This window comes from Lonchura striata, chromosome 3 (assembly GCF_050655825.1).
Source record: "Lonchura striata isolate lonStrDom1 chromosome 3, ASM5065582v1, whole genome shotgun sequence".
NCBI lineage: Eukaryota > Metazoa > Chordata > Aves > Passeriformes > Estrildidae > Lonchura > Lonchura striata.
This window is the reverse complement of record NC_140705.1, coordinates 63,202,149-63,224,664: the sequence shown is the minus strand read 5'-3', so window position 1 is coordinate 63,224,664 and position 22,516 is coordinate 63,202,149. Positions and strand designations below refer to the sequence as shown.

Sequence of the window (22,516 nt, the reverse complement as noted above, 5' to 3'; positions counted from 1 at the left end):
ATGGATGGCAAAGCAGAGCTGGGATAAGATAATTAACAAGATGATAAGTGATTTTCTTTGATAGCCAGAGACAGCACTTGGTGACTCAGGAGATCCTCAGCTGTGATGTGACTAAGGGCAAAGCGTAAAGTTTCACCTCTTTCTACTCCTCCTGTTACTAACACAAAGACTTTGTATTTCTTGGTGTCAAAGCACCAGGCCTAACAATTATGAACATAAATAGGTGTGTCTGTTCTCTCCCTATTTCTATGTATTACACATGGAAGTATTTTAAGGAAGATTGTAAATCTTGACACAGTAAATCCTTGATTTGGGCTAACCACTCTGAACCTCCAAACCTCTAACCCTCCTCTGCCCCCAGATGAAAACCTCTCAGATGAACAAAATGGCACTTTCAACTTGCTAGTAACTTGTTTGGGACCATAGGCTAAAACAGAAGGAAACTTTCCACTTGAGTGGACAACCATGCCATCCTGCCAAGAGGGCACCAACCATGTCACACAAGGCCAAAATGAGTCCTTTGGGCTTCTGCCGTAAAAGTTCCTTCCCTGGGCACTGTAGGAGGCAGATGTGATGGCCAGCTCCTTCTTACGCATACTGGTGCCTTCAGAAACCAGTGCCCAGAAGGTTTGTTGGTGCTACTGAAAGACTGCAAGGCAACACAGAGTATACACTCGCATAAAGGAGGGGGCTGCAAAGGGAATTTGGCTGCTAATCACCCCAAGCCATTTTTCTGTCAGGACTGCAAGGAGATTTTGGTATATTATTTTTGTACTGGACTGGGTTTTCTCGTGGACCTCAGTTCTTGCTTCTCTCTTCTTTTCAGGGGTGATTCTAAAACAGCCTGAGAAAGTATCCATTCTTCTAATTTTCCTAATGTCAGCAAGATTTTATTATTTCAAGCCTTTTTGTTTAAGAAGAAGAGAAGGAGGGTTAAGGGATAAAAGCCTAGTTGCATTAATATTTTGTATAAGCTTCAGATATGAGCCTGGCAAGCACATGTGCTCTTGTCAAGAAAGAGTGTGGTAAAATCAGGACAGCTTATGAAAAAATAGTAAGGTTTTACAGAAGTTAGGTGAGAGGAATTCCATATGGGAAAATACAAGAATGAAAAACTGGAAATAATAGCGCAGTCCCAACTGTGATTTACACAATTTTGGTGCATCCCCATTCACATTGAGGTCAGCTATGGACTAAATTGTGATACTATGGATGTGTTTGTGTAGATACTTTGTATAGCATTTTTCCTTCATTTTTCATGTTTGCATTTTACCTGTTTGATGTTTTCCTGACAGCCAGGGTCTAGGGCACCAGTTACTTTGTAAGAAATGGGGAGCTGGGAATGTAAGCCAAGTCTACAGCCAATAATTAAATCTTCTGGGTTTACACTATTTGTGGAAAAATCCTACAGACAACATCTGCCTATCTGTTTGATCTGCATTTCAACAATCAAGGGCAATTTAAAGTGCTTTATGATGGATTCTCCATGGATACCTAATATAATTTCCTTTCATTATGATACTAGAGTAGGTTTGCATAAAACTGTTTTTACAAAAAAACAGATGGCTTGGGCAAACTAGGGCACAAGTAAAAGGATGTCTCATAAAAGCTACCCAAGAGAGGACAATTTGATCTAATCTCACCACATTCATTTTACACAGGAAAACTTGGCAAGTTTGAAATTTTGAAAGTTGTTCCTGTCAATTTTCCTCACTCCCAGCAGTCACATGCAAAATCCTATGATACATCCACATTTTCACTTTGATCATGAAAAATGAAAAACAAAATTGATACAAAAAAAAAAAAAAAAGTGCATCACTTTATATGCAGGAAGTCCAACTAAACACTGTGTGCAGATGGGCATATGAGCTCTAATATGTCAAATCATTTAAGGAACCATCTATGAAAACAGCTCTGATGGCCCCATTGGAATCACCTGCAGCCTTAAGGTTATTCAGGTGCTTGTTTGCATTTTGGCGCTTAGCACTGAAGAATTTTGCAGATAAAATTGAGGCCCAGACATTCCTATGGAGCTGCACCAAAGCAATATTTTTTTTCTTGAAAACAAAATTTCTGTAAAAGCAGTATTTTGATAGTGTGGAAAAAGATGAAGGAAGACCTGACTGATTTTATCTCTCCTCATTATTATCAGTCTTTTAAATTTCAGGTTGGAATTTCCAACATGATTCAGAAAGAACTTTTTGTTCAGGTCACTATCCTTCTAACAAGATGGTTTGAATCCCATTTTCTGACAGAGTGCGCAAATGGGCCAAGTCCTTTTTCCCTTACCATGAGCTTGATTGTTTCACTCTTCAACCTATTTATCTTCAGAGAAATCTACTGGATATAGAAATGTGTGAGGAAGTGTTCCATAAGATTGAATCACAAGAAGTAATAACTGTCACACAACTGAGATGTGTCAAAAGAAAAGATGAATCTTATTCATGTGGCCATGCTGTGCATCTAACAAAATGCAATGTAATTATGACCTGAATTCTGTTAATCTTACACACATTGAATTATCCTTTATTCTGGAAATGATATGTCAGCTGTAACTCTTGTTCCTTATCTTATACGTACCAGTGTCCTACTCCAGAAGTAAACAGAGCTACTGAATGGAGCATGCATTAGAGATATTATTGATTCTGAACACATAAAATAAAGGCTTGCACTTCAACAATGAAATGTCACACTCAAGAAAATAAATTAATATTTTGCAAGTGATGTCAATGGGGTCAAAACTTTGATCTTGTCAGTAGTTCATACAACAAAATATGCACAACAAATAAAATTGCAAACTAGATTGCATTTGAATTATTGATCAAGCAGGATGTGTTTTAAGAAAAAGTGGCAGGTGCCTGAGAAATGTAAAGTGAAATATGGATATATTTGCAGAGAAAATTGAAAATACTAAGATGTTCAAGCTCTGGCAGAAACACCAGAAATTAAATTGAATATATTAACTTACCAGCAGGAAGTTCCCTTTTTTTTTTTTTTTGTTTCAGTTTGTACCTGTAGGGCTGCTTGACATTCCACTTGTTTTCAACAGAATTTCTTCATTGCTTTTCAGTGGTGAAGTTGAATTAGATAAAACATGTTTGTTGGAGGATGTTTCCCTAATTCTTAATTTGACAGGAATAGAAGCAATGCCTTTGGCAGTCTTCTTTATTTCTGTTGTTGTAGCAAACCTAATGTTCCCAAAAGCTTCAGACATCTGTTCTTCCCTGCTCTTTCTTTAGCACTGCCACTGGGCACAATGACAGTTTAAGTCCTTTATTGTGCTGCTCTTAGTGTTTCAGTGTCCTTTTCTCTTATAGACAAGACTTGGATCAAGAAACCTGTCTAACAGGTGAAGAACTAAGGAGATGTCTTATCTTCCTCTAACTTTGCTTGAAAATCCAAGCTTTCTGATTGTGACTTAGCTCAAATCAATTTAACAATTTGTTTAGTTAACACTTTTCTTGACTTAAATGTAACAATTTAGCTCAAAATCTAGAAGTTGATCGTTAGTTAATAATCTAATAAATTGAGGCACATCCTTGGCTCCTGGATTCAGCTTCCATTTCTGTCAGAACTGATTATATTTTGCATGCTGTTTTTGCCATGCACCCCTGTTGCAGAAGTCATAGGAAATAATACTGGCATCTTGTAAAACAGTTTTATCCTTCTCACTGATTTTCTGCTGCAGGGTTTAGGATGTTTTTCTAGGAATCTGTGTTGAACTGGCCAGGAATTACTGGAAGCAAACTACCCTAAAGGCAGGATTTCACTTAACTACTAATACCTATGGTATTTCTGCTTGCTGGATACCCACCAACCCATGCACCTTGTTCTTTAAGGGAAAACCTTTCCAGTGAGGGCCTGGGGCAGGGAGCCAGGCTACAGTCCCTGATGGTGTACTGGGGTCAGCAAGTTGCTTCATTCCTCCTCTCTCCCAGGAATGCAAAGTGGCAGTGGGAAATGGGGACTGGGGCTGTGTCCCACAGAGTCACCAGCCCTGTCACTGCTCAGACACCTTTAGGGAGGAGGAGGAGGAGGAGGAAAAAGGAAGAGAGAAGATGATGAAACTGCTAAGATCAGCAAGGGAGAGGAGAGAGGGGGGATGATCACCGTCGATTTTCTTTGCTTTTTAATTATGCTCTGCTGTCTCATCAAGGTTGGAGTCACACTCCTGAACCTTGTTTTGTGCACCTTTCCCCACCTCCAGGCATTATGTCAGTGTCCAGCTAATGCAAAAGAAGCTGTAAACACAAACAGTGGTTGCTTAAGTTCTCTTTAGCTTCCTCAGGGGTTTGCCACATCTGGTGGAGCAAAAGCACTGAGCAGGACCATGCTGGTTTCCTATTTAGTGAGCACAAGTGTGTTACCATCTGTAGCACATCTTGGCACAGAATCACACGTGTAGGCACTCAATTCCATGAACCCAAAAGCAAACAGAGTGGTCCATAAGTGTTCACTATTCCCATGTACTTGTGAGCAAGGCCTTAGGAGACAGCCAGCATACTCAGGTACTCCAAAGTGGTTCCTGAGAAGAGGAGGCTTTGGGGGCTTCCACAATTCCCCCATTCTCAGTAGAGAACAAAAGTTAAGACTAATTTTTGAAATAACACATAGATACCATCTTTTATTAGGTGTAATAAGAATAATGAAAATATTTATTATAAGTTTTTTCTCCTGAATGGATAATATTACACAAAGAATTCCAAGTAATTTTATACTAATTGTGTTCTCAACTGTGTTTCACTTTGATTTTCTTCTAGCTAGGAAATATTTTTTTTAAAGTATTTACATGTTCTTGCCTAAATATTCCTTGCCGCATACACTCTCCCCATTGTTTACACTCAACCCATCTCTCAATCTTGTTGATCAAGGTTAGAAGACACTCAATAAAAATGAATGGAGTTAACTGCTTGAAAAAATCCAAACAAACAAACAAACAAAAAACTCCAAACAACCCAGGTGAAGCCCTGTGTCTTTATTAATTTTAGCTACCAAGAAGTTTTAACTGAAACATTTTCCACTTCTAATTTGTTGAAACAAAGAACACTTGGCAGGGCTTTTCATAGTACACACAATTACAAAATTGCAGATGTGTTACAAGCTAATAAACCTCTGTAGTTAAGGATTTAGATGAGACTCCTTTTCTACATCACATATTATCCTTTTTTTCACTTAAGAGAATAAATTGTATGTTATAAAGTTAGGTTTAACAAAGCAGAAAACAGCAGAGTATACTTCATTGCTTGCAGTATATTGAGGCTTGAGGCACTAGGGAGTATAGGATGCTAGAAGATGTTTTATGATGTGATTTTCTCTATGAGAGCTTTTGTATGAATTGGTAAGGGGTATTTATGCATTTTGCAGTTACATATGACAGTATACACTTTTCACTTTAAAAATACTTAAGAACAGCACACAAACAAAAAAGGAGCCTTTTAGCAACTGTAAAATATTTACACTGCACCAGCTCAGCTCCTGAGATGCAGGAGATTTCTACACCGGATAAAAAAGCTGGGCCACTAAAGCAGGGCATTTTAAAGTCATAGGTTTTGATACAGCAGGAAAAAAATGTCAAGACACCCAAGAAGAAAGCCACACCAGGGGCTTTATCAGGAGTGGCTTGAAATCCCTCCTGCCTCTGCCCTCTCTGTACTGTCACCAGCAATGGCACACCAGGATTCTTAAGGCTTTACTGGTGTTCCTTGCTCACTCTTGCAAATATTTAGAAATAAATACATTCCACATGAATGAGAAGTCAAGATGCTGGCTCTGGTAGGGAGCTTTAATCCCTTCTTTACTCTGTCCTTATGGCTTAAGTGAATGAATGAAAAATGTGCTGTCTGACTAATTTACTACTTTGGCAGTCAGTGGGTAAATGTATTTGACTTTTTGAAAATTGTGCAAAATTTTCAGGTTAAAGATGATATATACAAAATGGGACTTTTCTGAGTTTCTTTCCTTCAGGAAGATAATATGCATTGTTTTGTTTATGGACAGTTTAATAATTTTTTCTAAGTTTAATTACAATTGCGAATGTATTTAAAATGTAATGGAATCCACATAAACTCCACTCATTGGAATGAATGAGGAAAACCAAGGGGTTTTAACATTTGTGCTTTATCTGACCAACTCACATCAGATATGAAGGTCCAAAATAGAGTAGATAATTTTACTGAAGATGCCAGTGCTGTATTCCTACACATATTAGAAAAGTTTCCAGCCTTTTCTACTAACATCTGATGACAATATTCCGAAAAATGTAGCTAGTCTGTCAAGTATCTCTGGAATATGAATACATTTTTCCTAGTGCTTATGGGGAAGAGTAAAAATATGTGGGCTTGACGTTACCCAGGATCTGATCTTCATAGTTAGGAAGGCAGCAGAAGAAGAATCCCAAGCATATTTCCATAATGGCGGTGGTCCAGCCAAAGCCATAGGCCCAGCTGAACATATTGATTCCTGTCATTTCAACTTCAGATGAAAACTTTACTGGGTAAATGACCAGGCCCATGACGGAGAATACAGCTGAAGAAACAGGAGAAAACAAAAAATGTTTAACACCCAGCACCACTGCTGCCCTCCATAATCCCTGCAGCTAAACCCATCCATATTTTGGAGGATCTGAAAATCGATCCAGTGCCACGAGAGACTTTGATGTTTCACAGAGAGCTCAATTGCACATAGGCAGAGGCTTGGGTATAGGATCAGCTGAGGAAAATATCAGCTCTAGAATGCACAAGCATATATCTGCACAAGCTAAACTTGACTCCATATGCTGCCTTACCAGCCACGAAAAGCAAGCCTCCGATCCCACGAATGAAGTTGAACCGAAGTGTGTCAATGGCAAATGCTATGATGGCCAGTGCAAAACAGATGACTAGAAGTAGAAAGCCAACCAGGTATGTGGCAGCAGCAGCTCTTCCCCAGGCTGAAATCAGAAGGAAGATACATTAGAAAGGAACAAAAACAAAAACAAAGGCTGGCTTTCTCTGGTTAGTAATTAAAGGTTAATTTTAAAATCAGTGAAAAGAGGATCATCTCCCAAGAAAGAAAGCATGGGAGCTTTCTATCCTCTTACAGGTGAGCATTTCAGTTCCAACAGAAATCATGCACTAAGTGCAGAATGCATAAAATTTCAGATTGGTCTTCTCATTCAGAATGAAATGGGGTCTTGGGTGCGAGCTTACTCTTTAGTTTTAACAATTAAGAATTAAGAGAGAAATGGCTTTAAAGGTGTAAAACTGGACACTGTCCTTCAATAGCAAATATTACCTCAGCAGATGCCATAAAACCAGCTTTGTTTTGCACAGACAAGGAGAATTAAACTATCCCTGAAACTAATAAAATCTTCCTTTGAAACAAGTTGCTTATATAATCTGGCAACCTTAAAGGAATGGAAATAGCCCATAAATGTCAGAATTCATTTCTGTCTTTCAGCCTTAGTTTAGCTCTGTGTCCTAAATGGAGCTAAAGATTTGAAATCTGTTTTGTAGGGAAATTGGATCTTTGATTTTTGTTCAAATTTAAACCACTGAAATTCAAAAAGCTTGTTCCAGATATTAATTTTTTCATTTTCAAATTATAAATTTTTATGTTATAACATGTTAAAGCAAAGCATATTGCATTGGCATAACAACTGGAAAAAATATTTATTTAATATTTCAAAACTTGAGGAGCAACTACTGTTCAAAGAGATCAAAGTGTCTCTTCTGGATGTAAAAAAAGCCACTTTGACACATTTTAAATTGTGTATTAAATTGAGCAAGCAGTTAAAGTCTGCTACACATCTACACACTTCATCCCCTCATCTAAGCCACTGTCTTTGTCAAGCATTGGCTTCTAACCAAATATATGCAACAGCAGTGCCAAAAAATTATCACAGCCCAAACAACCCTGACAATAATTACAATTCAACTTAAATGTAGTGTATGCTGTTCAGTAAAAGTTCCCTCTGAAACTGAGTGAGTAACCTATCAATTTGTTTGCTTTAAGCATGGAAGTAATAAAATGCAAAGTGCCCTGTCTTTCCCTTGACCAGAGTCAAGCAAGCATGAAAGCAACTGTCCTGTCTTCAGTGAGTGACAGCTTGGTGTTCAATCAGTCTTTCCCCAGGGCCCACACCCACCACTATTCTTGGGCAAGAAAAATGGATCAGGATTTTCCAGCTATCCTTTTCTACCCCTCAGACCATCAAAACCGATTTCCGTTTTGTTTGCATTTCAGCATTCTTTATGTCTCCTTCTCCACACTGTATCTTCAGTTTTATTTCATCTCCATTCTCTTTCTTATTCCACAAAGTTTCTGTCTACTTGTAGGGCTTTTCAACTGGGTTCCCAGTAAACAGGCAGCTAGCTGCCTAGGAAGACTGAAAGGGACAGCACTTGTGTTCTTACATCTTATTTTCTAGCCCAGTGTTTTAGCTCAAACTCTTTTCTCTAGGAGTTTACAGGGGGCTCAGAGGTATAGGGTGCAGTGTGGAGGCACAGGAGGGAGGACAGCACCTCAGGCAGAGTATCAGAAAAAACAGTTAAGAAGAGGAATTTCTTATACTGCTCAATATACCCCATTGAAGGTGTTCCTTTTCCCAGTGTCTCTGTTACCCCTTCAAAACAGCAAAAAAAGGGGCATCTGGCCATAAGATATTTTCTCAGCACTGGTGACCTCACTGCTCTTGGATACAAGAGTTCTGGACACTTCTAGCAAAAGGGTGAAATTACAAGAACATCTAGAGGTGATGTTTTTTTTCTTAGGTACACAATTGCTTGTGGTTAGATACAAAACTCCCAGGCAAAGGAGCAGACTCAGAGCACAGCTGCCTGCCCAGCAAGTTCTAAGACACCAGGAGTCCTGGGGGTTCCACCTCCCCTGCTGCCAAAGCTCAGCCTTGCTTCCCAGGAGCAGCTGATGGTAGAGCACCAAGCCCTGGGGTGGGAGCAGCACCTGGGCTGGGGGCTCAGGGAGCTGTGCCTGGTGGCTACAGACATGTGGGGTGGCAGCTTGCCCATGCCAGCAGCTCCCTCCCCCTCCAGGCTCACCCAGGTGTTTTTCCTGAAGTAGTGTTCCAAATGCTGTGACTGTATGGAAGCAGACTGAGCGCACGCCCAGCCCACTGGGCGCTGGCTATGTGGCAAGAAGAGACATGTTTGTTGCAGGATGCTTACACCATTTGGAGGCATTGCTCAATCAATCACCTAACAGCCAATTTTGTGGCTCTCAGTTCTACAAAAGAGAAAAAAAAAAAAAAAACTCAACGTTGGAAGAAAAACAACACACAACTCCAAGGCAGTAGAGCATATGAAGAGTGAGTCTCTACAGGGTTTTTTTGAAGAACCCTTTTTTAAAGGTTTTTTTTTTACAAAAAACAGCAGCTATCAGTAGTCTAAGACCACAGTGTGTAAGCATCTTACCTTCCTAGAGTAAAAGGTAACAAAGGCTTTGTGCAGCAATAATTACAAGTGTTTCTATATTTGAGATGCTCATTTTGTCTTGTGCCAGCCAGGAATACTAGAGTAGCTTAGTTCTTTATGAATAGAACTAAGACTTAAAATTCCTTAGAAATGTCAGAATTAGAAGAATAAAATTGGTCAAAAAACACTGACAAGCAAGTGGCTGATTTGGTCCCAAATATTTTCTTACCTTCCAATGTTGTGGGGGTTTTTGTCTTTAACATTGAGTAAAAAAATAAATAAATTGTTTTATCTGCAAAGCAGTTTCTTAAAAATATGGACTCTAGGCCAAAGAATCCTCGTTGATGCAACACCAATTCAGTGTATTCTTGGCTGTAAAGCAAGGGCAGTAAAAAGCTGAAAGGGCCCAGTCTACCTGTCACCAAATCAAAAATTGAAACAGAGGGAGCAGCAGGTTACAGGATAGCAAACTGACTTTGTAAAATATTCAGCAGTTTTTGAGATTTATTTTCTCAGCCCCAAAAATGGTGGTGATTTTTTGGCTGTTTAAGAGTTAAAATGTGCTTGTGGGAAAAGAAACATGAGTTTATACAAAAGTGTTCTTGAATACCAGCAGCATCCTGTAATGCTTTGGTGCCAGTCTCATTTCTCTCTTTTTCAGTTCCTCCACCAGCTGAAAGATCACCAGTGAACACTATGAAAGAGTTTGTAGGCAGCTACACACCAGACACTCTTCAAAACTCCTTCTAAATAGCAATTTTCTGAGCAATTTGGTCTTTAAACAAGACATTGCTATCCCAAACAGGCAAGAGGAACCCATGGTCTCACACTGTCTCAAGTGGGTGAGGACAGTGCTTCTGATAGCAGAGTTTTTATGTCAGTCAGCAGTGATTTGTGAGAGTCTGGGCTAGCCAAAGTGAATACAGTAATATGTGACTACTAGAAAATGAAAATAAGTGCCTGACTTCTATAACTCCCAGCTGTGTGAGAAGACCCCTGAGTTAATTTAGAGACCAGAAAGAGCCCTCCATGCCAGGACAGAACTCATGATATCCTATGAGCTACATAATTAGCCGAGACAGAATTCAATAATAACACAGATTCATTACTCTGCTATTAAAGCTAACTCGGTTCGGAGGCAGCATTACTACCTCTTGTATTGCACCATATTAACATATTCTGCTTATCCTGTATCTGGCTGCAGCCACAGGGAAGCTGATGGACTTAATTAGACATCCAGGACTAAGAATGTCTCCAGTTTCCTGCCTTCCTGATTTTGCTCTCTCACACATTTTAAAGTTTATGAAAGTGTAAACACTGTTGGTGCTTCACACAAAAAGAAACAAACTTTCTTGCTCAGCAGCAAGTTGAGCCAAAACTTTGAGCCATCAAACCTAGTATTTCCTTAGCCTGTCATCTTTCATGTTCCAAATGGTACCTTCAAAAAAGGGCTATTTTGTCTTGAAAAAGCATATAACCTTTACTTCCTCCATGACAAATACAAATGCCCAAGTTCCTGGTGTATATGTTTCAAAACATGGGAAAACACAATAACATTCTCATGTTTTTCTTGATCTGGTACTCCCACACCACATAAACTGCTGAGTCTCTCCTTGGGTGACATTTTCGGAAAATAATCCCAGAGAGTTCAGAAGTACCGCTCCTTGTATAATCAATAAGAACATACTTTAAATTTTCCTCTTGGCTGGAAGCTAAATACACAACTAGCATTGGAAAGAAAAACAAGTATTTATTGCCAGCTCAAAGACACTAACAGTCATCTAGAGGTTCTTGCTGACTGATCATTTTCACACTGGAGTGAATTGTGCAGTGGCTTGAGGAAGGATAGCTTGAATTCACAAGAACCAGGGAGGGGTGAAAGAAAATTTAACAGATATTTTGCTCTGTTATCCTTCATACCACTGAGGGAAAGAAACATAAACCCTGCAGTTCTAGCTGCAGTCTTGCAAAGCAACTCTTAGGAGAACTAAAATCTGCAGTGGTAGCAATTCATCTCTGTGTTGTACGTAATGAGAATGTTTCTAGGCTGAGTTTGCAGAGCTCAACCTGTTTAACATCTCTCTGATTAAAGGGAAAGAGTATTATTTTGGAAACAAAGCTGAACTCACTTGAGTTTCTCAACCTGGCGTTCTTTGTCAGGGTGTGACGAACACTGCAGAGCACATGCTTCACTTTGAAAAGGAACTGCTTTGGTCAGGTTTTACCCATTTCCCTTTGGTTTGTTCTCCTCAAGAAAGTGCACGTTTGCTGCAGAACTCGTGTTCCCTTAACCTGACTCTTATGGTGGTCCATCAAACCCACATCCCTACCAGCTGAAGGGTTACAAGCTGCTGGTGTACATGCACAACACTATCATCAGGACTCTGGATTTCCTATGTTGCCTGTGCAACATGACACAGTGCAAAATCCTGTCTTCTGGAAATACTGACTCTGTAACATGCCAGCAATGGGAATTTCTGTGCTCTTTCTGGAAACAAATGCCCACTGTAATCTCTGTAATTCTTTGCTGATCACATGAGCTGGCTTTGAAATACCAGTGTGTACAATGCGTTTGTATACAGCCAAGATAAATCAGAAACTACCAAAAGCAGCTTCTTTCAAATAAACTGCATGTGCAAACTAACAGCCATTGACTGAAAGTTATTTCAAAGGAAGTTTGTAGAAATGAAAAAAAAATCACGTATTAGTCATGGATAATTTATTAACAAAATAAAATGAGGAAAATAATATCAAAGGTATGACTTTTCAGAGTTTCTGTCTTCATTGCATCTGGATCATTCATAAAAAAACTTCACTGTCTGTATATCTTTTATGTGGGTAGTCAATACTGGGTTGAAATTTATATCTTTTGCAGTGGAATATAGAATTTTTAGTCTTTCTATATGGCATCCTCTTTGGCAACTCTGTTCTTTCCCCCCTAGCATTACTTTTTTGGAATTCATTGGCTGTTAATACAGATTTCTCATTTAATAACAGAGTATTATCTCATAAAAGTAGTTTTTGTGTGAGCCAGAACCAGCTTTTAGCTTGCCACTATTTAAAAGACAGCCATAGAAACAGAGAATGACCTATATAGGTTCACATTAGGATAATGTCAAGGCCAAAGTTTCTCAATGATTAGTAACAGGTCCCATATAAATGAGAAAGGATTAGGACATTAGGACAATTACCCCACAATAATGATTTTAGATGACAACATTAAGGAAAATAACCTTTATAAGTAGTTCTTCTATCAATAAAACACAGTATACATTAGCAGAAGGCAGTGTTTTGTCCATAGCTGCATGCTAAAGTGATAGCTCAGTGTGGCTTGCTGGGCTTTAACTCCTTTAAAGGAAAAACTTATTAATTCCTCACCCCTGACTTCACCCACAAACAAACACAGGCAAAACCTTTGTGCAATCTCCAACCCTCTATTTTTACTGAGGCAAGCAATTAAACTTAGAAGATATTCTGACTTGAATTTGAGGGGAGGAGCAGTTACGTCTTGAGGGAGTGGTTCAAATTCATCTCATCATAAGCTCAAGCATGTACAAACTTGACTTAGAAGCTGGCTTCTGCAAATTCTGCATTAATGAGGACTGCTCCCTGATGCTTGCTTAGTGCTGGGAAGGCAGAAGGGGCAGAAGGTGTAGAGCCATCATCAAAGGCAGCACCAAGGGAGTAAGTTAGATATTAAATATAATGCACACACAGTGCCTCAAAATCAAAGGTTTGCTCACGAGACAGTCAGGGAGTACCCCTATCTCACATTATCTTTACAAGCAGTTGCACATACTGAGAAAATCTCAGGATTAAAACTCAGCCTCACACACTTTAATGCTGTAACATTTTTTCCTCCTATTTTTTTCCTATTTATTTTAAATTAAAGCAGGATTACTTATATGTGGATGGAGTTTGGGAGGGTCAAGTAAATAAAATAGATAAGGTATTGATTAATCGGTTCATTTACATAAGCTCAGTTAATGAGAATAGCAAGATGTACCTGCTTCCTAATTACCCGAGTGGGTTGAAATATTTAATGCAAATTAAACAGCATCAATTTCCATGATAACACAGGCTATGAACTAGGACTTTTAATCAAAACAGTAGAGTGGAACCTTTTTTAAAAAAAAGTTCTTTTTAAGTTTTATATTCCCAGAGTCATTTGGGACTAATGAACACTGAATTTACATCTTATTTTCATGTGCGCTAAGAATTGTTGTCATTCTTGATCTGTAGTTTTCATGCTGTGACCAAACTTTGTTCTGGAACCCTGATGAAAATCACCTCTTGCACTAGGGAATTTCCCACTAATAGACAGCAGCTGTGAACCTGGATCTGATTTTCTGATGGAAGCAATATAAAACCTTCAGAATATAAGCAGAAGTTGTGCTTCATACTCATAAAAATATATTGAATTTATTTACTCTTCTTGTTAATGAAACAGCTTTTACAATGCATCCTGAAAATGTTTGTCCCTTGATACTTACTGCTGATGAGGTTAAATGAACTGCACAGAGACTTCATATTTTCGGGGGCCTGATTTGGGCACAGCATACATATGTCAGCACAGTAGGTGACATTAGATGTATTCAGTTTCAGATTAGTAATTCAGCAGGACAGAGGTGAAATGTTATTTAGTACTAGTAGAAGGAAGCCGGATACCTCTGCAACACAGGCTAGTGTCAGCACTCCACAAGCTACTTTGAGTTCCTGGGAATTTTTGAGCAATGAGTTATTTTGTAATGGTACTTGACAAAGAAGAAACATGGCATTACAATGCTCACTTGTCAGTGTGTTTGAGGTGTCTCAAAACAGCACAAGCTGCCAGTAAAAAGTGATACAGAAATGTGAAAGAATGTTTTGTTTCTTTTGCTATTTAACACCTTCCCACTTAAGTAATATGTTTAAACCTACAGTGGAATTTGAAATACATCTTGCAGCCCTTATCATTGTTCAGACTATGGAGATATTGTTATGGCCATGCTGTATTAGTTTACCTCAGTAAACTAGAAGAACAGATGAGGTGAAGAGGATTGAGAGTTTGGCCACAAGTTTCCACATGCCTGTCAGCAGAGATGCCTCCTGTGCAAGTGAATAGAATCCTCTCTTCAGGACTTTAGGGCCTGAAAATACAAAGTGTTGAGGATCTTCTCAAAATCCTCAGCACCAGCAGTTCATATCTCCTGATGGGCAGATGAGAATGTTCCACATGACTGCTATTTTTCCACATAATCTAACCATAATTATTAAGTGAAGGCTGGATAATGAACAGCAGGATTACACATGCAATTGCTCTCTGGAGCATTAATTGCTCAAGAGCAATACTATTATTTAGAAAAGAATCTGATTAAATGAATCTGCCACTGAAATTATAAAAGTACAAACTAAAAGTACGAGGGAAAGCACACAAGCAATTGCAGAAAAGGAATAAAAATTGCCACGATAAAAAAATGTACTGGCCTTGATTCCCTTCTCTTATACCTGTTTAGAAACAATGGAGTGTCTTCTACAAACTGGGGAAAAATAAAATATTTTCTTTCCTTCTTGCATCATTCCTTACAAACACTGCTGTGATTTTTTCATTAGCTATATGTTTAAAACTGTATTTTTTCTAATTCTAAGCTTTGAATAATTATTAAGTATTCTACATTATTCAGTAGCTAATCTTGTAATCTCATTTCTCGCTGGTTAATCCCAGGAAACCTTACACTTTAAGGAGAACAATGTCTTAGGAAATTGTACACTTCTCTACACACTGTCATTAAAACTACAGCAACCAATTTATATAAATACAACCATTTTATGCTACAATGCAGCAGGAACAGCTGCAGCCCTTTGTTTTCATTTCACCCTGTGCCAAATGAGTAGAAGCCTTTAACCCAGGCCATGCACAGGGCAGAGCTGGGCTGCATCTTGGGCTCTCCCACAGGCTTTCTTGAACTACTCAGAAACCTTCCTAGCCTCTTTTCCAGCTGCAAAGACACTTTTGCAAACCTACTTGGATGCTACCAAATTCTTAAAGCTGCTAAGTGCAGAACCTTGACTTCAGGAAAAATCTGCAATAAAGGCCCAGTGACTTGAGTTGGTCCCTACTTCAAAAGCACAATTACTTGTTTACTTCATTTCTCTTGTGATGTACAGACACCCTCAGGTGCCAGAGAGCCACTGGGACATCTTGTTTGTCCTCCATCTGCTGTATCCCATCCTGTCCCTCTGGAAATATCCCCATGTGACTCTGCTCAGGGTGCTTACTTCATCTTGGGGCAAGTAAGTGTTTCCCCATGCTGGGATTAGGTGCTGGCTGTGATGTGATGGGAATGTGGGGAAAGGAGAAACAGTTTTATGTAGGTAGTGTGGCAGTGGCAAAACTTGGTGTCTGGTCTGTCCTGTGCCCCAGGTGTAATGAGTCCTTGCTCTGATGGAGAAGGTAATTTTCCAGAGGGAGAGCTGTGCAAGGCCAGTGCTAGGTGCAGTATCAAGAGAGAGATTTTGGAAACTGATCCCAACTACATCATGTAACCTTGTTGTTGTATCACTACTTGGGGATTTTTAGTAAGTGATTTCCATTTTGTTCTTCCTCCAGGATACTATATGTGCTTCACTGTAGCAAAAGATTCCCTGGAAACAAAAGCCTGGTACAGGAAAAACAGGGGAAAAAATCTACTCATCAATGGGGATGCAGAATATTTATTTTCTCAAAAGGATATTACTTTTGCAACATTTCCTTCTTTCATTTATCCTGTAGCCATACTTATCTGCTCTCATAGTTGAATTAGTTTTTGTTTATTATAATCATACTATACTAGTCTACTTATCTTGTAGTATTGCATTCATATTCATAGACCAAAATAAAACTGGATACCTAGAACACAGTTGCCTATTATTTGCCTGGAGGACAAGCTGCATAAAGGCGTCCTTTCCAGATAGCAAAATCATTAATCCCTCCACTAATCTCCACAGCCACAAACCCCTCCACATATCCCTAGAAAAACCTATAATAAGATGTGAAAAAAACCCTATTTTTACAATGTGAAAATAACTGAAGATGTGGATTCCACTTGCCATATGGAAATACCCTTTCCTGATTTTCCCCCAAGATCTCTGTTTGCACTATGCAAATATGATGACCTCTTCAACATACACTTTAACATTTCAGTTTTTTTTATGGCAGCATCTGCAAATGGAAGAACTGCAAGGCTGGGTGGAAGATAAGACAAATGTAGTCACAAGTTTTCCACCCTTTGTGCATCACATTCAGACAAATAAAATCAGCTATTTCCCCCCCCCCCCATTATTTATGTTTATTATGTATTTATTTACACATGTTTAAACATCTTCAAAGCCTGCAGTGGAATAAATTACATACTGAAGAAATGTCTCAGGTCTGCAAGACACACCTTGTTCAAGACAGGTAATATAGCCAAAGAACAAGAAAAACAAAGGAGTGTTTTGCCAGCATCATGATGAGGTTTAACCTGTGCATTTTCTTTGTAAGCTCAGCCATGTCCCACAGAGACACATTCCATATTGCTCATTATCTATCCAAAAAGTCTTAATCTCTCTTTGTATATGTTCAAGCATGTCACCAGACTGAGCCCTTTGTTTTTTCAAGTGCAAGAAAAATGAAGAGCAAGAGCAATGAATCTCTCAATGAATCCCTCATCCTAAATTCCATGCATTTTGAGTAAGTGCCCTAATGCATTGGATATTTTTCCTAGAAAGTTATATTTATTTGAACTAAATATGCTTGAAAAACGACAGTCTTTGATAAAGTATACATGAGTGTCATGTTTAAAGCAGATGATCTGAAGTCTTGGAGAAGATACCTGAGTGTATAAACTCTTCATAGTCTCACTTTTCACAGTGTTCATAAACTTTGCAAAAAAACATGGGTGAGCAGATACTTTCACAAAAGGTAAGTGCACCTGGGGAGTTCACTGTCTTTCCAAAAAAAATCAAAACCTCTGAACTCCACTGATGCAGCCAATGAAATATTCATCCTTCTTCCCTTCCAATATAACCAATCTCAATTACATTGGGGTTTTGCCTTCCAACTGTATAAATGTATCTTAAGCAAAACAGCCGAGATTCAAGGGGAATTATAAACATTGCCCGTGCAGAATTTGATTTGAATTTGCACATTATAATTAACAACTTGCAAGGATGTTGCAATTATATCTAATTATGATAGAACGAAAATGACTGTAGTGGATTAAGGTAACTATACTGTCCAAGTAATGTTGACAATATTTGCTGGCAGCTCCTGGGGTACACATACACATGTTTGTCAGTGAAACCACCCCTGCAGGAGGGCCAAATTTCAGAACCTACCCAGCCAGCGGCAGATTAGGCAGGGAAGCTGTGAGTAAAGGTCAGAAGAAACAAGACAAAAGCTGTGGAACAGCGGGGGGAGAAAAGAGATCTCTCCTCAGGAATGCTATAAAACATTTCTGTCCTTTACGTTTACATCACATCTTTGTCTCTGTGCTCAGGAAGGCGTGTAATTACACTTTGTTTAACCAGCATTGTGTTTAGCTTGGCACAGAGTTAAACATCCCACAGAACATGATGCTAAATGCTTGTTTCCATGACCTTTCTGCAGCACAGGAGATAAATGTAATCCCAGAATTACTAAAACCCTCTACTTCATCACAAAGGCAGGTAAAATCAGGCTCAACACAGGACCTGGATGTTCACACATGACATGCTTTCATGACCTGGTCTTTTGGGTGGAATCCAAGACCAGCATAGTTACCTCTGCCCTGCATGAGAAAAGGTGGGAGTCACAAAAGCAAAATCCCAACCCCGCATCACTGAGCAAGATAAAATGGAGAATGGGATTGGCTCTGAGCACTTCCCACCTCTGTAGAGAATGGGTCTGAGAGAAAGGTCTGGAAAAGTTCAGGACAGTGACATGAGTTTGAAGCCTTAACAGTCAGGTCTACAGTCCTCTTCTGGGTCAGGGATAACTCACCCCCATGAAGGGCAAGATCTGCATTTTAATGGCATAATCTGGCAAAGGCAGAAGCCTGGCAGAATAACCCTCTCTCTGCATACAGGCTTCACGTATTCTCCCACTGGCTAGGTGACTCCATTGTGCCAGACATATCCAGGAAATTTTGTCCAGGAGGGTTCTGAGGATTTGCTTAGGCTTCCTGGGTATTCAATCACCTTGAAGAGTTCAGGTGATAGGTGCATGCCTATTGAGGGCATAATGCAGTCATGCAGCTCAGGAACAATGTTTCTAATGCTTTCAGAAGCACCAGTGGACTCTCCAGTATACCTGCTGGATAATGTCCTGCATGTGTGTAGCAAGTCCACAATATTTGTGTTAAAAGTGCTGGACTTATTGTGGATGTTATTCATGGTAACCCCAGACGTTCCAGGACAGTCGACACAGAGGATGACGTCCCTGCTTTGTCTGTAGATGCTGTCCAGTTTCCAGGGAAACTGTGCATACAGGTGCAGAATTTAAAGCTATCAGAGTGAGGCAGGATAAGGAAGGAAGTAAAATGCCAAACACTTAACTAGGTCCCAGAAGTAAGGAGAAATTTCTCTTGTATTATCAAGAGAAACAAGGTGAAACATCTCAGTGTTTTCTGTCCACCTGGCATTCATAGCATTCTCCAGGGGCTAACTTGGAAATCAAGAGGAGGGCTGGCTTTTCAGGAAACTTAGGAGGAAACTCAGGACTGGGAAACCCTCTACAAGCATCAAGTTCTTCCTCCTTCTTCCAAGTGCCATGTAGCAGAGGCCCATTTGCTGGCTTGACTTTCACCCAGCCACAGAGATGATGCTAGAGCCCTGAGAGCAGGACTGGATGGTGATGCTTGATGGAGCTGGTCATGCCTGGAGCCCTACACTCACAGACGCCTGTTGCAATTAACTCGTTACAGCTGAATTTTTTGCATAGAAGGTAGAGTTTTATGACATACAATAAACCTTCAGGAACAATTTTGAAACACTGTAATAAATGATCCCTGAGATTGCTTCAGCAAGTGCTGTTACTCTTATTTTTAACAAGAAGAGCTGAGATTCTGAGCCCTAGAGAAAACTTTCTTCCTTGTAATTTGAATGATCATAAATTGTAAGAACTCTTGAACATCCTTTCTGTCTTAACCTAACAGCCCTTAATTCACAATTACTTATTTCAAACCATGGCCAATAGCAAATATACAGAAAGAAGAAAAAGGAAAAATAAAAAGAAACAGAGCACATCCAAAGTGACCCTTCTCTTGGGCTAACCTCCCACACTTGTGGTTTACAAGTCTTTTCAAGCTGAAGATTGCACCAGGGTCTACATGTTTAATAGCATACTTCACCAAAACTTAGTGCGAACAAGAAATCCTTTCATCTTTTAAAGCTTTCTTTCATAATCACAAGGAGACTCTTTCACACGACCCACCCACCAAAGCAGTTTCAGGGCAGCATTCTGTAGCCTGACACTCCCTGGGAATATCTTGCTACCACCTTACATTTTTACCTCCCTGTTTCTGGCACTCATACCTGCTTGTCACACTAATGCCAGGCTTACCCACACAACTTGTTGTTTGGATGTTTGATCACCAGTAGCCGTTGAGTTTTGAGAAGCAGCGATAAGTGAGAAAAGGTTACCAGATCCTTCTGAGAGAGGAAGGAAGTCCTGTATTTTTTTATTTTTTTTTTCACTGGTACAATACCGTGCAAGGGTTTTTATGTATTATGTAGCCGTCTAGGTTCATTTCTGCACAGGAGTGTTGAGGGCATTTTATTTCTTCACCCAGTTAGTCAAAAGCCTCGGTGTACTCAGCCACTGTTGCCTGTGGCTTCACCTATAAATGCCAGGTACTGAGTGCCAGGGAAGGTGTCCTGGGGGACGTGACCCTCTGCTTCAGGGCCTGCTCCCGCCACCCGGCCGGCGCTTACCGTAGCCCATGAGGGACTCGCAGCTCCATTCCCCGCCCTGATCAGGCCTCCTGCAGATCTGCCACAGCGACGCTTGCAGCACATAGGGCAAGGTCTGCGACTCCAGCCAGCCCCAGCCCGCCAGCGCGATGATGCCGAAGATGACCCCAATGCCCAGGAGCAGGGGCAGGATCCACCTGCAGCGCGTGTAGTCGAGGCCGTACTTCACCATGGCTCAGGGCAGGTGCTGGCAGGACGGGGCCCTCTCAGCCGCAGGCTCGGCCGCGCAAAGCGATGGGTGCTCTGCAGAGCCCCTGGAAAGGCGGTGCTGGCACCTGCGAATGTGTGTGCAGATGTTGGAGAAAAGCTTTTCAGCCAGCACAGACACAGCAGAGAGAGAGGGAGGGATGGAGGGAGTGAAAGGAGGGAGGGAAGGAGCTCCACCTAGATTCGGATGAGTAAGAACTGCCGCTGAGCAATAACCAGTTGAGCTGGGGAGAAGCTTCGAGGCTGGGTTTATCTGTGAGATCTTCTGTGCCCTGCTGACTAGGTAACAAATCAGGAGATGTTTGCTCTCAGCATTTAACACTTTCCTTCCTGACATCCCCACTAGCAGCGGTGCTTGCACCTTTCCATCTCTTCTAAGGGATTTGCGTTACGGCAGGAGAAAGCAGAGACAAAGAGGGAGCTGTTTGCGTGACGTGGTGGATGCCTCTGAGACGTGGCACCTGGAGGCTGTGAGCTGCCTTTCTAGGACTCCATTGAAAAATTAAATCATACCTTATTTTTCACAATTAAAGAAATCCCCATAGCTGTTATAAAGCTAAGGCAATAAAGAATGTCACTGTCGGCTCTTCCCCTTCTGGAGCACAGGTACAGAGGGAAAGAAAAATGCAGTATGATCTGGATATAGCCTTATTGGGAGAACAAAAGCTGAGTTCTGATTTGACTAAGCCTCACAAACACTCCCTGAGTGTGGGTCTGGCTGTACAAGAGCTTCCTGGGGCCTGTCAGAGCCTGTCTGCAGCTGCTAAGAGTGCAAGGCAGAGATGAGCCATCACCTCTCTATGCCTTGGGAGGACACCCAGCCAAGTGTGGGGCAGAGCTTTTTGTCTGTCGGCTCAGAAGTGATATTGCTGTGTTCCCTGCACTCTCCCTTTGAACTAACACATGCTACAACCTAGTATTTTGGTAGGGCCCAACTGCATTTACATCTGGAAGCAGCTGCAGCCCTTGATCACAGTTGATTTGTGTGAAAAACAGTTAAGCCCAGAGGATGCAAAGTATCCTTTGCAGTTGTCAGGTAGGGCTGCATCCAAGTACTGAACTCATATACTCAAAGAAATTTGTTATTGTATTGCAGCTCTCATGGTGCAATGTGACAGCTAGGAACTGTTTGTGAACTGCAAACTCCACAGCATTTTTCTGAATTAATATTCATAAATCAATAATGGCCTAAATGAAAGAAATTAATAATTTACATTGCAATGATACACTGTGGCTGAAGAGGTATTGAGCTTGAACCAAGCTGGAACATCCACAGCAATGAGCTTCATGGAGTTACTACTTCACTACTTCATGAAGAATTCAATTTGAAGAAGTAAATTTGACACCATGCCTTATCTCTCATAAGATACCTGATTTGCCTGCTGGTAGATTAGCAGTGGTGTGGCTGCATTATCTCTCATTCTGGCCAGCTGAAGCATCCTGCCAACACCTGCCCTTTGGCACAGACAGTCCAATATCCCTGTGGCTGTGAGAGGTCCATCAGGGATATCCAACAGGACTCTGTGGGAGCAGGAGATATTTTTACTGTTTTGGCCATTGAATTTGAATGTTGCTGAAAGCTACGTCCAACTATGAAGACACCCCAGATGCTGTTTTAAGTTTGAATTAAGGGACAATCTCACTTTTTTTTTTTGAAGTAAACTTTACGGAGCAACCATTTCCTCAGAATGGAATGTATCTTCCGTTGTAGCCCACATTTGTGCTATCCACAAATTCAGTTATCATTAACCTAATGTTTAAAATACCATTTACATGTTCTATAACACTGCAATATATAATTTTTATGCATTATTTAAATAAATATTTACATTAAAGCCAGTATAATTTGAAGCCTAACCTTAATATGCTATGCTTTTACCTGCAGGTTGTCCAAGTCTTTATATGCATGTTCTTTCTGTTGCCACAGCTGAAGTAGAAGTGGACACAATAGA

The 22,516-nt window shown here is 40.2% G+C and overlaps 1 protein-coding gene across 2 annotated transcripts; it reads right to left on the bottom strand.

The window, feature by feature from the left end:
- Positions 1-4,960: 4,960 nt before the first annotated feature.
- Positions 4,961-20,816, bottom strand: LOC110483312 (p53 apoptosis effector related to PMP-22). 2 transcript variants are annotated; one of them, XM_085575340.1, is made up of 4 exons: positions 20,742-20,816; positions 20,319-20,632; positions 6,785-6,928; positions 4,961-6,525 (listed from the first exon to the last, which is right to left on the bottom strand). In XM_085575340.1, the coding sequence occupies exons 2-4, from the start codon at positions 20,527-20,529 to the stop codon at positions 6,311-6,313; spliced, it is 570 nt and encodes a 189-aa protein (XP_085431466.1). In that variant the 5' UTR covers positions 20,530-20,632; positions 20,742-20,816; the 3' UTR covers positions 4,961-6,310. The 2 variants fall into 2 exon arrangements, with proteins under 2 accessions (XP_085431466.1, XP_021408771.1); XM_021553096.4 differs by lacking the exon at positions 20,742-20,816 and having other exon boundaries at positions 20,319-20,668.
- Positions 20,817-22,516: the final 1,700 nt, after the last annotated feature.

Coding starts and splice junctions, on each gene's coding strand:
- LOC110483312 (XM_085575340.1), bottom strand. CDS start 20,529: ATGGTGAAGTACGGCCTCGACTACACGCGCTGCAGGTGGATCCTGCCC. Junction 6,929..20,318: donor CGAGTCCCTCATGGGCTACG/GTAAGCGCCGGC, acceptor TTCTGATTTCAG/CCTGGGGAAGAGCTGCTGCT. Junction 6,526..6,784: donor AGGCTTGCTTTTCGTGGCTG/GTAAGGCAGCAT, acceptor CTGTTTCTTCAG/CTGTATTCTCCGTCATGGGC.